A 13,948-nucleotide genomic window follows, 5' to 3' on the forward strand; every position below is an offset into this window, starting at 1 on the left:
AACATACATTTTAAAATCCACATATGTCATAACAGGAGCCTGGATCATGGCTACATGGAAATCTGACAAAGCTTCTGGAAACAGCTGTCAGAATACATTTTACTGAAAGTCTGACTAAGTGCTGAATAAGATATAAAGATGTTATTTAAGATGTGCATCTGTGAGCATCTTTAGTGATACTGAAACCTAAATGAGACACGTTCAGAAAGGTCCCTCTTTGCATAAGAAATACTCAAAAGTGAAACTGCTGCAGTGGAGTGCATTACTTCATTCCATGGAATTTAGGGGAAACTAGAACTGAATCCATCTGTTGATTAATCCATTAGTCAATCAAGAGAAAATGTATCTGCAAAGTTTTTCATTTGATTGATTTGATTGATCATTTATGTCATTTTTAAGCCAGGAAAAAAAAAAGAAAAGAAAAGAAAAAAAGCTTGTTGTTTTCTGATTGTCTTAGTCTTTAATAAGAGTAAATTGAATATTTTTGGTTTTGGGACTGTTGGTTGGCCAAAACAAGCCGTCTCAATACATCAACTTGAGCGCTGACAAGTTTTAACAGGCATTTTTCACTGTATTCTGAAAGTTTATGGACAGAATTCATTGATTAATTGAGACAATAATCTACAGATCAGTTGATAATGAAAATAAACATTCTGTGCAGCCCAAGGTATCAGTCAATTTGGATGCTGTGGCAGTAAATTGCTACTGTGAATAGAGTTACCACAGTTAACTATTACAGATTTCTGATGTTTGCTCCAACTTCTATGAGCACTTATCCTCAGACTGCAGCATGGCAACGTAGGTCCCTGTCTAGGCTCTCACACTCTCACTTACATAGTACCCACACATGCTAATGCTGTAATAATTAATTACTGATTAGCCCTCATTAGTCCTTCTTACTAGCAAGATCTCCTAAGTTTGGTAGATACTGCTGATGTTTGACTGAATACTCAACCATCATATGAACAGAAGTAAATGAAATCACACAGTAACAGACACGCTGATACTATGAGAGAAAGATATTTCATGGGGAAAATCTTTATCTTGATGCCTCATCAGTGCTGTTGTTTTTTTACTTACAGTGCCTATAAAACATTAAATTCAGTTGAACTAAATTGATTTCATTGCTGGGGGTCCTCTGAAGGGGCGGGGACAATTAGGGAGTCAGGGGTGATTGGCCAGAGATGGCTAGACTTGCCCTTACACTGTACGGTGATTGGTCAGCGCTTCGCAGGTCCCGCCCACGGGTGGCGCCTTCAACCTGCTGTATGTTGAAGCGTTGCGTTCAACCAGTGTTGAGTTTAGAGGGTCTCTCTCAAGCGGGGTGACAAGTCCGAGTAAAGGAACAACCGAGGAGAAGTGGCTGCCGTTTGACCAAAAACCCACAATTTTCATCGTTTCACCGCTGGATACTAACTCGCCCTGGGGTTGGATTAACTTAAAACCACTCTTTTTTAGTTTTTCTTTTTAATTTGCTTTAGAAAACACAACAACTCACCGAAGACAATGGGATCCCAGGCATCCAAGGGAGATGTGGCCGCGGAGGCAAACGCCGCTGCCGCTGATGCCGCTGCTGTCAAAACCAACGGACAGGTAACACACGCCATTACGGTTTTTTTCTTCAATGAAGGAGATAAGTGGATATTGATAAAAGTACAAATTCTCACACGAAAACATTCGTTAAACAAATTTACTCGACGTTGAATTGTAGACAGCTTACATGTGAAGACATTTTGTAGGCAAGTCAGGTGGGGGTTTTAGCATCCCTGTCTTCTGCCGATTGATCACAGAGCACCACAAAAACTAACAAACAAAAAAAATGTACAAGCGTGTTGTTATTTATCTCGGAGTTGAGTTCAGGTTTTTGGCAAGTATGTGTTTATTTGTGAAGTCTAAACCCAAAATCCGCACAACGTGTTTGACTGTGCCAGGCTCAAAGGGGGGAGGAGGGCAGCTCGGGCGCACGTAGGCAGTCTACTACTCCTCCCTTTTAAAATACAAGTCTGCTTGTCGTCTGGACACCCTATTTCACAAGTTGGGACTTTCCAAAAATGTGATATATAGGCTATGATACGAGTCACAGTGAGTCATAACTTTAATGTCATAGACCATTATTGGATCATTATGCATGTAAATTCATATTAGACATTAATTACACTTATGAAGCGATAAAAAAATACATTTTAGTTTAGTATTAGTTGTATTAATTAAGCAATTAAAGTTATTATAGGTAGTTATTGTGTAAATAATTGGAATTGTTTTCATTCTTCCATCGATAAGCTCCAGTCTTTGTTGAGCCGATGTCTGTCTGATACCTTAGGCGGTCTGTGTGGCGCTACCGCCGCCTATCGCCTGATTTGAGTACTGCAAGGCGTCGCCTCTGAGCTGGGCGACACGGTGGTTAATTAATGAGCACGACGATGCTCTGAAAAGAAAAAAGAAATGTACATCTCAGTGCGGTCCCCTTTGTATTTTATGCACGTGCAGAGAGGTTTCCCAATGGAAACATGGTTTTCTGTGTCAGAAGGTGAGGCTTTAGGAACAAATGACTTATTTTGTGACAACCTTTTTTTCAGGAGAATGGACATGTGAAAACCAATGGTGATGTCTCTACAAAGCCTGATGGGGATGCTGCCGCCACCAATGGCTCAGCTGAAGCCGCCAAGGAGCCTGAAGCCGGCGCAGAAGGCGACGCTATTGAACCAGCGCCTGCTGCAGATGGAGACACAGCCAAACCTGAAGGTGAGGCTGCAGCTAAGGAGACCCCCAAAAAGAAGAAGAAGAAGTTCTCCCTGAAGAAGTCCTTCAACTTCAAACTGAATCTGAAAAAGAGCAAGAAGAGCGAGGCTGTCAAAGAGGAAGCGGCTGCCGCTGCCCCCACCCCCGCTGAGGAGAAGCCCGCCGAGAATGGAGCTGCCGCTCCGGCAGAGGAGAAGAAGGAAGAGGAGGTGAAGGAGGAGGCTGCTGCTGCAACCGAGGCCCCAAAGGCAGAGGAGGGGCCTGCTAAAGAGGAGGCCCCCAAGGAGGAGGCCAAGGAGGCAGCTGCTCCAGCCCCTGAGGCCACAAAACCAACAGAGGAGAGCAGCTCGACCCCCGCTCCCTCTGAAAAGAAAGAGTGATTGTACCTTTAGCTCACAATGAACTGTGTGAACTGTTTTTCAAGAGAGAGAGAGAGAGAGAGAGAGAGAAAATTTAAGAGTATATATATATTTATATATATGTGTATATGTATACATATGTATATGGATATATGTATATGTAAATATATACACATGTATGTGAAAGACTCCTTTGACGTGCCACTTTTCGTCATGATAACAAGACGACAGACTAGATTCACTAGATCACTTCCCTGGTTACTGCTCGACATCTGGACCCGGACTGAGTTTTAGACTGTGGGTTGGTCGCCATGTGGAAAAAGGATTTTAATAGCTAGCGTGAGCTAATGACACCATGAAGTGTAGACGGATGGATGGAGAAGGATGGAGTCAAAGCATCTTGTCCCTAAAAATCTGCATCAAGATGCCTCCTTGCTGAAGGAATGAAGCTAGATAAGATACTAGGACACCACCACCACTTGAAATGACTGAGAAAAAAAATGAAATCAGAAAATTAAAGAGACTCGCCAACTTTTTACATTCCTATATTTTAATCCAAATTTGAAGTATTTTGTGGTGTATTATAGAGAACCATCTTAAAGATTCAGAGAAGCTATTACTTGTTTGTTTAAAGAAAAAAAAATAGACAATTTTGATTTTTACCTTACTATGAAAAAAGAACACTTAAGCTTGCTATGTTCACTGTTGCGGTTTGATATGAAGCAGAGTTGTTTATCTGTCGTGTGTGAGCCTGAATCTGCTTTGTCTCTGTAAATACATTGGATTGATTTCTGTTCTTTATTTTGCTAATGTTGACAGATGTTACTGGTTTTATTGTAAAGTTGATAATGGTAAATAAATGTTGGTTACCTGCCCGTTTAAGTGTCTTTATGGTTATTGACATCATGCATTACATCTGTTACGACAAAGTAGTACACTTTAATGAGAGGATCTGTTTGTCATAACAAGTTTTTATAGCACTGTCTAACACCCATTAGCCGTAGTCTACTAGCAGCAAAGCAGCTTCATTTAAAGGCTAATGTTTCATTTACTCTGACATTTTACATTGTTTCTGTGTTTTATATTCAAATATACAAAAGACCAAAGATCCCTCCTTATATGGCCTCAAAACCTAATTTAAAGTAAGATTATGTACCTTTTAAAATATAAAATAACACATTCTTCCTTTCACAAATTAAAGGTTGGATTCATAAGCAATAAAATACAGCCTTTCTCAGTTCAACACACTCAGGGGTTTTACTGCTACAGTCTGTAGCTTATGGGGTCTAATGTTAGCAAACTTCAGCTAGATTATCTATTTAACTGACGTTACTGAGGTCAGTTTTCTACTTGTGGTACTGTTAAACTGCATTTTACCGTCATCTCTTAATTATCACCTGTGGCTGCGGTGACTGACAGCCCAAGTTACAGCTTAGCTTTAACGCGACCGTCATATTTACAAGGAAAGCTGGTTACAGTACATGGTAAGACACAGGTACATTACCTGTACCTGTAATAAGTAACTTGACACCATAAAGATTTATTCTACTCATTCATTCATGTAATTATTAGCCATTGTTGGATTGGCTCTACGGCCTGCCCAGCTTCACACAAACATAAAAAGGTGATTCACCACTGACTATAAAAGCAGAAGTCCAGTATTTTAATTGACATGAGGTCACACGGGTCATTCTGTATGGAACAAGCAACACCCACATGGTTTTAGCTGATTGGTGTGAGATAATTGAACACACCAACACTACCATGTTCGCTCCAATGACCCCTGGTCCTCTATTAGTCTTATGGCCCTGGGATCAGCACCATTACCTCTGCACTCCTTGTCCCTCCTCCTCCCTCACATCTACAACGTTCCTTCCATTTGAAGGAGGCGAGTGGCTTCCTCAACATGGCTAACTGAACACAGAAGTCCTGCTCTGGGTGAACCTAGTTCACATGGAGTGAAGATGACTTGAGATCTGAGCTACATTTGTACTCAAACAATTGTGAATTATTCAAACAAAGCCGTGGTTCTACATTGATACAGCTCTCTGCCTTTTGAAGCAGATGATTTGTTAACCTGAACCAGTAGATTTATTTTTATATTAAGTGTCTGCAAAAAATCATCAAAGCTCATCTTTAATTGGGTCAATCTTCCACTTGTCTTTACACTGTACACTGGCAGCAAGTTCAGCAAGCTTTAAATGATTAATAAGGGCTGCTGCACAGGGAGTTAGGCTTTCCAGGGTTTTGTTTATTATATATCGTTGTTTTGTTTGCACTGCATACTATACGTGAGATTCTGTGACTGCTCAGCTCAGGGGGCGCAGCATCCATTCAACAACGACGGCATCTGCAGAGAATTGGATGGTACAAACAAACACAAGTGAGCTTACACTGTCACCTGGTGGCCGTTATGTGCAATGCCACAAAGCTGATCACTTCTTGTCAGCTTTACCAATCTGTTCCAGGGCTTTTTAAGAAGCTGGAACGATTGTTGGCTGCATCAATATGCACAATGCATCACATTGTATACTACACTATAAAACAGGACAATGAATGCTTTTGGAAAAATGTACGTTTTACATTTCATGAATTCCTCAAATTATGTTCATAGCTGAGAAGTGTACAGAAACTGGAAAGAACATGCATTTGTATCTTATATTATATCTTCCTGTCTTACATTATTTGCTACATCTGAATGGTCAAACTACATCACCTACATTAGATCATTATATCTGCTTCCAAATGTTTTATTCTATTTTAGGGTGCCTTCTTAACATCTGACCGTAACATATTCATATTTTTTCATCTGTTGAGCAATGAGAATAGTCTCTGTCACAACTACTACTACCACTACTACTACTACTAATAGCTTTATTTGTATAGAACTTTTCAATACAGGTAACAGTACTTTACAATGAATGTGAAACATAAACAAATCAATATGCAAATAAAGCAAAAAATAAAATAGGCATAAAATAGCTTAGTAAAAGTTTTTTTTCTGTAAAAATGTGCTTTAAGAAGTGAGATAAAACTGGGAACAGACTCTGCAAGCCTGATCTCCTCTGGTAGATCCAAAGTATAGGGCCCCTGTCTCCTTTTAGCCTACACCTTGGAATAGTTAGCAGTGCCCTACCAGAGGATGTCAGTCTGCGGCCTGGCTCATAGTGGGATAAAAGCTCAGAGATGTATGTAGTCCCATGCCTAACCTTAAATAATTGAATGAAATAAAATAAACGTAGAAATATGTTGTCAAAAAACATACACAAATTAAATGTGTTTAAGTAGGCCCTAATCACCAAATGAATAAAGTTAAATAGAAAAGTATTACATTGTAAAATAGTAATAAAGTAAACAATGGTGCTGCAATACTGACATGAACTTTGCTTTTAAACCCATCTCCTGACAAATCCCTTGAGGCGATAACCTCAATAGTGGAGGATAGGGATGAAGTGTCCCATTCACACAGGACACTGAACTCTACACAAAGGGCAAGACAAAAGAAGGTGCACTTGTATGTCAACTGATTGTCTGATCATCAATTGCTGGACAATGCAAATTACCTAAATCTATTTCACTCCTCTCTGCATCACTGAATTTCACACAAAACACTTGTGATGTGTGGTCTATACCAGTCTAGACACTGTCTGGTTGTGGCTGCAACATCGGCTTTCCTTGGTTTGTAACGCCGGCGCCTCCCAGTCGGGAGGTCCAGCATCTGTGATTGGTTGACTAGAGCTCAACGCGAGTTCCCCGGTGCAAGACAGGAACCGGTGGGCACGGAACAGTGGGGTAATTGGTGTAAAATGGCGCTATCTCAAGGAACAAAGAAAAAAGTTTGCTATTACTATGATGGTAAATATTCAACGTGTGTACCTTAGTTACTCAGTAATTGAAGTGGCATTGAAGGTGTTTAGGAAATTGTACATGTATTTGTTGCAAGTGTGCCGTAGGACCAGGCTAGCTAGCCGGTGTAGCGTGCTAACGTTAGCTTGCTCGATTGGCTAACTAGCCTGTTTTGGCTACATGCTTAGTTAGCTGTTAGCTTAAAGCTGCATTCATTAAATCACCCGGTGTTCATCTCAGTTTAAAGTTATCAAATAACCAGACAAATTCCCTCAATGTATTAAAACATTTAATTGGATCGAGATTTGTGCTTGGGAGGTAACTTGGTCATTCTGGGAATATAGAGGAGCCGCGAAGCTAACCGGCGCTAGTCACGTCAATGTTTCCCCAATTTAATATCAACTTCCGAGAAGTGGGGACCGATGCGCCGCTTGCCAGTTTGTTGCCAGGTTACTTAACTTAAGTTTCCGTACAAAAAAAGTGCCATTAAGTTATACTGCTTTCCCCTTTTCTGTTATGCAGAGGAACTTTTAAGAAAATGCAAGCTTGCATACCGGTGTGTGGGTGTAGATATTACAAGTTGGATGCCTTTGCTGCCTAAACGCTTGTGTCTTGTGACAATTTGAAACGACTTCTCATTGACCCCAAACTCATTCTGGCAAAATAGGTCGGGCAGCATATGAATAACTGAAGCTGTTTTTATCTCAGATTTTAATATCGGGTCATGTTGGTGTCCACAGTTGTAATGTGCAGCAGAGGATTGTGTGAAAAACAGGCGAATGTGTCAAAACCATAGAGTTCAAAACTTCAACATAAACTGAGGACTGGGTCATCCTTTTTCATGAAATTGTCAGACTTCATTTAGTTTTAAATTATATAACATTGTCAGATAACCAGGGCACATTTTTGAATGGTTGTCTTCACACTGGAGAGCCAAAATACATTGTTGCAGCAGGGTTTTTTTTTTTAAATCAAATGTTATCATGTAAACTTGTCTGGATGATCTTTTCTTTCCAAGGGGATGTGGGGAACTACTACTACGGCCAGGGCCATCCCATGAAACCCCACAGGATCCGCATGACACACAACCTCCTTCTCAACTATGGACTATACAGGAAAATGGAGATCTATGTGAGCAACACAACACTCAAAACAATCAGATCCATATGCATGTGTCGTTATGTTTCATCAAGAGAAAGTTACACCATAATCTTTAACGCAGAGTCTTAAAGCCAGTTCACTGGACCGTGATCAGTGTGCTCAACAGCTTACAAAATAGCCCCCTTACTTGACAAAGGTACAGGGTGGTATGAGGGCACCTAATCAATTGTGATTTAGGGGCTAATGGTACAAATACTCATCTTGACCCATTCACTACAGGCTTTCAACTTCACCTTTTAGTATCAGCTGAGCTAACATTTTAACGTTTTTATCCAAAGTGTATATATGTCAGAGGTTGCACGTCCTCTGGAGCAACTAGGTGTAAAGTGTCTTGCTCAGGGACATGTGGATGTGTCATAGTGGGAATTGAACCCGGGTCTTTCTTTACCATAGCTATCTTGGAACCTCAGCCGGGGTGATACCAAAAAAAAGCCCCAGGTACTTTCCACAACTTTTACCAATGGATAACTTAAAAAGAGATCCATGAGAGGTACCATGCAGTGGAATTGAGGCAAAAGACGAGAGTTACCAATCCAAGACTGTAAGCATGACATGTAAAAAGTGTCAGCTGTAACTTTTTTCCTCGTTTCCTTTCTGCTTGTTTCCAGAGACCACACAAAGCCAGTGGTGAAGAGATGACAAAGTACCACAGTGATGACTACATTAAGTTCCTGAGGTCCATCCGACCAGACAACATGTCGGAGTATAGCAAACAGATGCAGAGATGTGAGTGTCCGCTTTTCTTCCAAAGGACACTGAAGTATTCTTGCAGTTATTCTTAGACGTGTAAAATCTTTTTATCCCGTTCTTTTTCTCACAGTCAACGTCGGAGAGGACTGTCCAGTGTTTGATGGTCTGTTTGAGTTTTGCCAGCTCTCAACTGGCGGATCTGTCGGTATGTTATTCCAACCACACTTCCCATAATCCTTCAGTTGCACGAGCGTCATGCGGGAGGGAAATTTATGTGCACGGCTGGGAACCATGTATAAAACTGTTTAAGTATAGGCCTCAATTTAGTGTAGGTAACCTTTTTAAACACATCTTAAATTTATATCATATACTTTTTGAAACAACAAGTTAAACAAGAACAATTTCAATCACCCGTGGTAGTCCTTACTGGGGAGAATAAGTACGCACAGGACTGTCAAAGAAAAAAGTTACAATCGCAGGCGTGACATAGAAACGGACACACTATCTCTCCTGCACATTAAAAATTAAAAACAAATAACCTGAGTTGGATCAACACACCAAAGTCCATTAAAGTCATTTTGTGCCCTCTAGCTGGGGCATTGAAGCTGAACAAGCAGCAGACAGACATCGCCATCAACTGGGCCGGCGGACTCCACCACGCCAAGAAGTCCGAGGCCTCTGGTTTCTGCTACGTCAACGACATCGTCCTGGCCATCCTCGAGCTGCTCAAGTAAGCTGCATTTAACCATCCTGCCTTGCCACCCATCTGTCAGGTTTGAGTCGTTTTCAGCCCCCAAAGAAATCTGGCATGTGCATTTTAGATACGGATTAGCTGGATTACATCCGCACCTGCCTTGGAGCTTTATGTCTGACGCAATCAAACAATTCGTCTTTCTGTGCCAAACACTAGATTGCTGCCTTTCTTGCAGTGTTTATGCCTTTTGAAAGATGACGATAAGTGCCTTCTTATCACTTGTCACTTTCCGTACCTTTTCAAAACAATTTTAGCAAGTTTCTCCCCGGGCTTTTGGCCTGTTTGATTTGCATGGTCGTTTATTTGGTTTTAGATAGACGCACAGCATTTTCACTTTGCTGTTTAGGTGGCTGAATGCACTTTGGATGAGTGGATATTAACTGCATTTATATACCATAATTAGATTATTTAGACATATTTTTTTTAATGCTTTTTTGGAAAAAGCTGGCCCTGAGATGTTTTCTGAAAGTGCTTACTATGGCAAATTCTTCTTTAAAGTCAGGTTTCTAATCTGATATACACTTACAGGTCATTTTATTAGGTACACCTTGCTTGTTTCGGGGTTGAACCTCCTTTTGCCTTCAGAACTGCCTTAATTCTTTGAGGCAACAAGGTGTTGAAAACATTCCTCAGAGACTTTGGTCCATGTTGACATGATCAGACCAGGTAACATTTTTCCAGTCTGACAGTAGATCAGTTTTGGTGAGCCTGTGTGAATCGTAGCCTCAGTTTCCTGTTCATAGCTGACAGGAGTGTCACCCAGTGTGGTCTTCTGCTGCTGTAGCCCATCTGCTTCAAGGTTTGACATGTTGTGCGTTCAGAGATGGTATTCTGCACACCTTGGTTGTAACGAGTGGATATTTGAGTTAGTGTTGCCTTTCTGTCATCTCAAACCGTCCACCCATTCTCCTCTGACCTCTTAAATCAACAAGGCATTTTCGTCCATACAACTGCCGCTCACTGGATATTTTCTCTTTTTCAGACCATTCTCTGTAAACCCCAGAGATGGTTGTGCGTTAAAATCCCAGTAGATCAGCAGTTTCTGAAATACTCAGACCAGCCAGTCTGGCACCAACAACCATGCCACATTAAACGTCACTTAAATCCCCTTTCTTCCCGACTCTGATGCTCAATTTGAACTTCAGCAAGTTGTTTTGACCACGTCTACGTGCCTAAATGCATTGAGCTGCTGCCATGTGATTGGCTGATTAGCTATTTGTGTTAAGAAGCAATTGAACAGGTGCACCTAATAAATTGGCCCGTGAGTATATATTTTAAGTGTCCATATTGTTTTCACGCAACTCGAATTCCTCTTAAGATGATGTTAACTGAATTCCCTCTCCTCCCTAGGTACCACCAGAGGGTGTTATACATAGACATTGACATCCACCACGGTGATGGAGTGGAGGAGGCCTTCTACACCACAGACAGGGTTATGACTGTCTCTTTCCACAAGTATGGGGAGTACTTCCCTGGGACTGGAGACCTGAGGGTTAGTTTGTTTCTTCTAATTTTCTTTCTAAGATCACTGGCGTACGTTTGTGTGGGCATTAACTCAATGATATCTCCATGTGTGCAGGACATTGGAGCTGGAAAGGGCAAGTACTACGCAGTAAACTACCCGCTTAGAGACGGTATAGATGATGAGTCCTATGAAGCCATCTTCAAACCTGTAAGTCAGCTTGTAAGGTACTCTGTAATGACCACAGTCAGACTCTTCCTCAGAGCTAGGTTGTTGATGTGTGTTTGTGTGTGTGTTAGATCATGGCTAAAGTCATGGAGATGTACCAGCCAAGCGCTGTTGTGCTCCAGTGTGGAGCTGATTCCCTTTCTGGAGACAGACTGGGCTGCTTCAACCTCACCATCAAAGGTATCAACACCATTCACTCTCCCACGACAATACAGTGCTTTTGTTGAATTTGTAGAATTTTAATGTGTGTGCGTTCTTCTAGGCCATGCCAAATGTGTCGAGTACATCAAAAGCTTCAACCTGCCCCTGCTGATGCTGGGCGGTGGAGGCTACACCATTCGCAACGTGGCCCGTTGCTGGACCTACGAAACCGCCGTGGCCTTGGACTGCTCCATCCCCAACGAGCTGCCCTACAACGATTACTTTGAGTACTTCGGGCCCGACTTCAAGCTGCACATCAGCCCATCCAACATGACCAACCAGAACACCAACGAATACCTGGAGAAGATCAAGCAGCGTCTGTTTGAAAACCTCCGTATGCTACCTCACGCCCCTGGTGTCCAGATGCAGGCGATCCCCGAGGACGCTCCCCACCTGGACAGCGGAGACGAGGATGAGGAGGACCCCGACAAACGCGTCTCTAGTAAGAGACTCATACATCACGTACATAGACATAAACGTAATATGTCTGAGTTTGAAGGATGGGAGGATGCACATTAGGGTCGAGTTCTAGTCTGTGTTTGAAAGGCATATTAATGAACTGGGCCTTTGTCGACGGTGTGCGTGCTGTGTTTCAGTCCGGGCCCACGACAAGAGGATAGCCTGTGAGGAGGAGTTTTCTGACTCTGAGGATGAGGCGGAGGGGCAGGGAGGAGGCCGCAGGAACGCAGCCAACCACAAGAAGGTGAAACGAGTGAAGAAGGAGGAAGAGAAGGAAGGAGAGGAGAAGAAAGGTAAGACTTATTCACAAGTCCGGTTGGTATTTGTACATAAAAAAACATTGTAATCACTCTCGGGTTGTTGGGTTTTTTTTTGGCTCGTAGAAGTGAAAGAGGAGGAGAAGGAGGAAGAGAAGATGGACACATCAGGGTAAGAGAATTCTGAGAATTCTAATGAAGTGTTCTTAGAAAATAAAAAAAGCCTATTACGAAGACAACTCTTCGTAATAGGCTACCTGGGCAACTTCCTAAAACATACTGCTGAGGAATAAAGTTAACAGAGCACTCAGACAGGTGTAAGGGTGTGTGTCCATTTGAAATGTGGTACAGTGGAAGAGAATCTTGATTTAAAGATGACCGGATTAAATAAATGTTGTGTATATATAAATGAGGGAATATCTTGTGGAGGAATAGTTTTCATCCCTCCAACAGAGCTGTACAGACTTGGCAAGGAGCTGTTCTGGAGGCCTGTGGTGGCCTGACTCCATACTTTGTAGATCATTGTGGGTCCTGTAAAAACCCCTCATGGTCAAAGAGAAGTGAAGCAGACTGACAGTTTGGTCCCAGGTATGTTGTTGCTTAAACCCCTCAACTGTTGTGTGTTTCAGGCCAAAAGAAGAGGTGAAGACAACTTGAAGTCTGGCACGGGGAGAAATGGATGGTTGTACTGTTGTCCTCAAGTCTCACTGAATCTTACATTCTCCTGCTGCGACGATAGGACCCTTTTTTGTATTCCTGTTTTATTATGTGTTCTTCTGGGCAACCCCGGTCCACACTGTATTCTTTGCATTTGTTTCAAAGCTCAGTGAAGCACCAGTCGAGTGGGCACCGCACAGCCACAGCTGCCTATCTTGATCATCAATTTAGCATGAATTTCCCCCTGTATTGTGGAAACCCCACCCGACTGGAGCTCCATGTAGTATAAAACCGCTCTAATCGTTCTCAGCTGTTCAGAGAACCAGGTCAACTTTAATGTGAAGAAAACCACCCGAGTTATTACTGTTCCTGTCATGGCATTCCAGATTTGAACAAGTTTGTGGGGCTCATGCTGAAATCCCTGCAGGCATAGATAAGTGTAGCACTCACATGCAAAAAGCCTTTTGTTAGTTTTTTTTAACATCTATTTATGATACTGTTGGAATAACCAGCATTTTGGCAAACTGATGTTTGGCTTGCTGTGTTAATTTATCAGTGAATGCATGTTTAGAATGATCTCGCCTTAAGCATGCACATGTTACTCTCACGGGCCATTAAGTTATTTTAAATCATGAATGCAGTCAGTCCCTTCAGCCCATCTTCCTATCAATATCTTGTCAGTGTTTCTTCCCTTATTGTTCGGATGTGTAAGTATGAATCTGTGTGAACCTCTGGAGAGGCAGATGTTGAGAAGTGAGTGACTTGTTTTAGATATTTTGTACCATTATACATGAAGGTGGAGTGAGCTGGTAAAATGGTCCTCCACATGTGGTTGTTTGGAGTTCTATCCTTGTGAAATGTGCATTATCATAACTTTGTCATAGAAAAATAAAGAAAATTGATCCACATCTTTCCTCCCAAGTTCATTTAAAACCCCAAACAGAAGAACTATTTAAATCCTATGTGAAACTATTCCTCTGTTCCTATTTTCAACAGGTGTTTAGGGATTTCTGGTATACTGGTTTTCGAATAATTTGTCCCCTCGGGCCCCTAAACTGAATATAAAACAACTTGCAATACACCACAACTTAACACTCATACATAAGTTTGCAAGGCTTTTGTTTTACATTGCATA

The 13,948-nt window shown here is 41.7% G+C and overlaps 2 protein-coding genes across 2 annotated transcripts; both read left to right on the forward strand.

Moving 5' to 3' along the window:
- The first annotated feature begins 1,297 nt into the window (after positions 1–1,297).
- Positions 1,298–3,975, forward strand: marcksl1b (MARCKS-like 1b). The gene is made up of 2 exons (XM_038725498.1): positions 1,298–1,593; positions 2,577–3,975. Exons 1-2 carry the CDS (start codon positions 1,507–1,509, stop codon positions 3,117–3,119), a joined length of 630 nt encoding a protein of 209 aa, XP_038581426.1. The 5' UTR covers positions 1,298–1,506; the 3' UTR covers positions 3,120–3,975.
- A 2,841-nt stretch (positions 3,976–6,816) lies between these two features.
- LOC119907183 (probable histone deacetylase 1-B) lies at positions 6,817–13,721 on the forward strand. Its single transcript, XM_038724849.1, has 12 exons — positions 6,817–6,953; positions 7,963–8,075; positions 8,714–8,831; positions 8,926–9,000; positions 9,387–9,525; positions 10,900–11,041; positions 11,129–11,221; positions 11,311–11,419; positions 11,502–11,882; positions 12,037–12,192; positions 12,283–12,328; positions 12,786–13,721. The coding sequence occupies exons 1-12, from the start codon at positions 6,905–6,907 to the stop codon at positions 12,811–12,813; spliced, it is 1,449 nt and encodes a 482-aa protein (XP_038580777.1). The 5' UTR covers positions 6,817–6,904; the 3' UTR covers positions 12,814–13,721.
- The last annotated feature ends 227 nt before the right edge of the window (positions 13,722–13,948 follow it).

Source organism: Micropterus salmoides, unplaced genomic scaffold, assembly GCF_014851395.1.
Source record: "Micropterus salmoides isolate LMB-PRFRI ecotype aquatic unplaced genomic scaffold, ASM1485139v1 Ms_hic_scaffold_17, whole genome shotgun sequence".
Taxonomy (NCBI): domain Eukaryota; kingdom Metazoa; phylum Chordata; class Actinopteri; order Centrarchiformes; family Centrarchidae; genus Micropterus; species Micropterus salmoides.

Bases quoted from the DNA above. Each gene is read 5' to 3' on its own strand.
- marcksl1b (XM_038725498.1), top strand. From the start codon at position 1,507: ATGGGATCCCAGGCATCCAAGGGAGATGTGGCCGCGGAGGCAAACGCC. The intron at 1,594-2,576 runs GTAACACACGCC...CCTTTTTTTCAG, and splicing joins CTGTCAAAACCAACGGACAG to GAGAATGGACATGTGAAAAC.
- LOC119907183 (XM_038724849.1), top strand. From the start codon at position 6,905: ATGGCGCTATCTCAAGGAACAAAGAAAAAAGTTTGCTATTACTATGAT. The intron at 9,526-10,899 runs GTAAGCTGCATT...TCTCCTCCCTAG, and splicing joins GCCATCCTCGAGCTGCTCAA to GTACCACCAGAGGGTGTTAT. The intron at 11,222-11,310 runs GTAAGTCAGCTT...TGTGTGTGTTAG, and splicing joins ATGAAGCCATCTTCAAACCT to ATCATGGCTAAAGTCATGGA.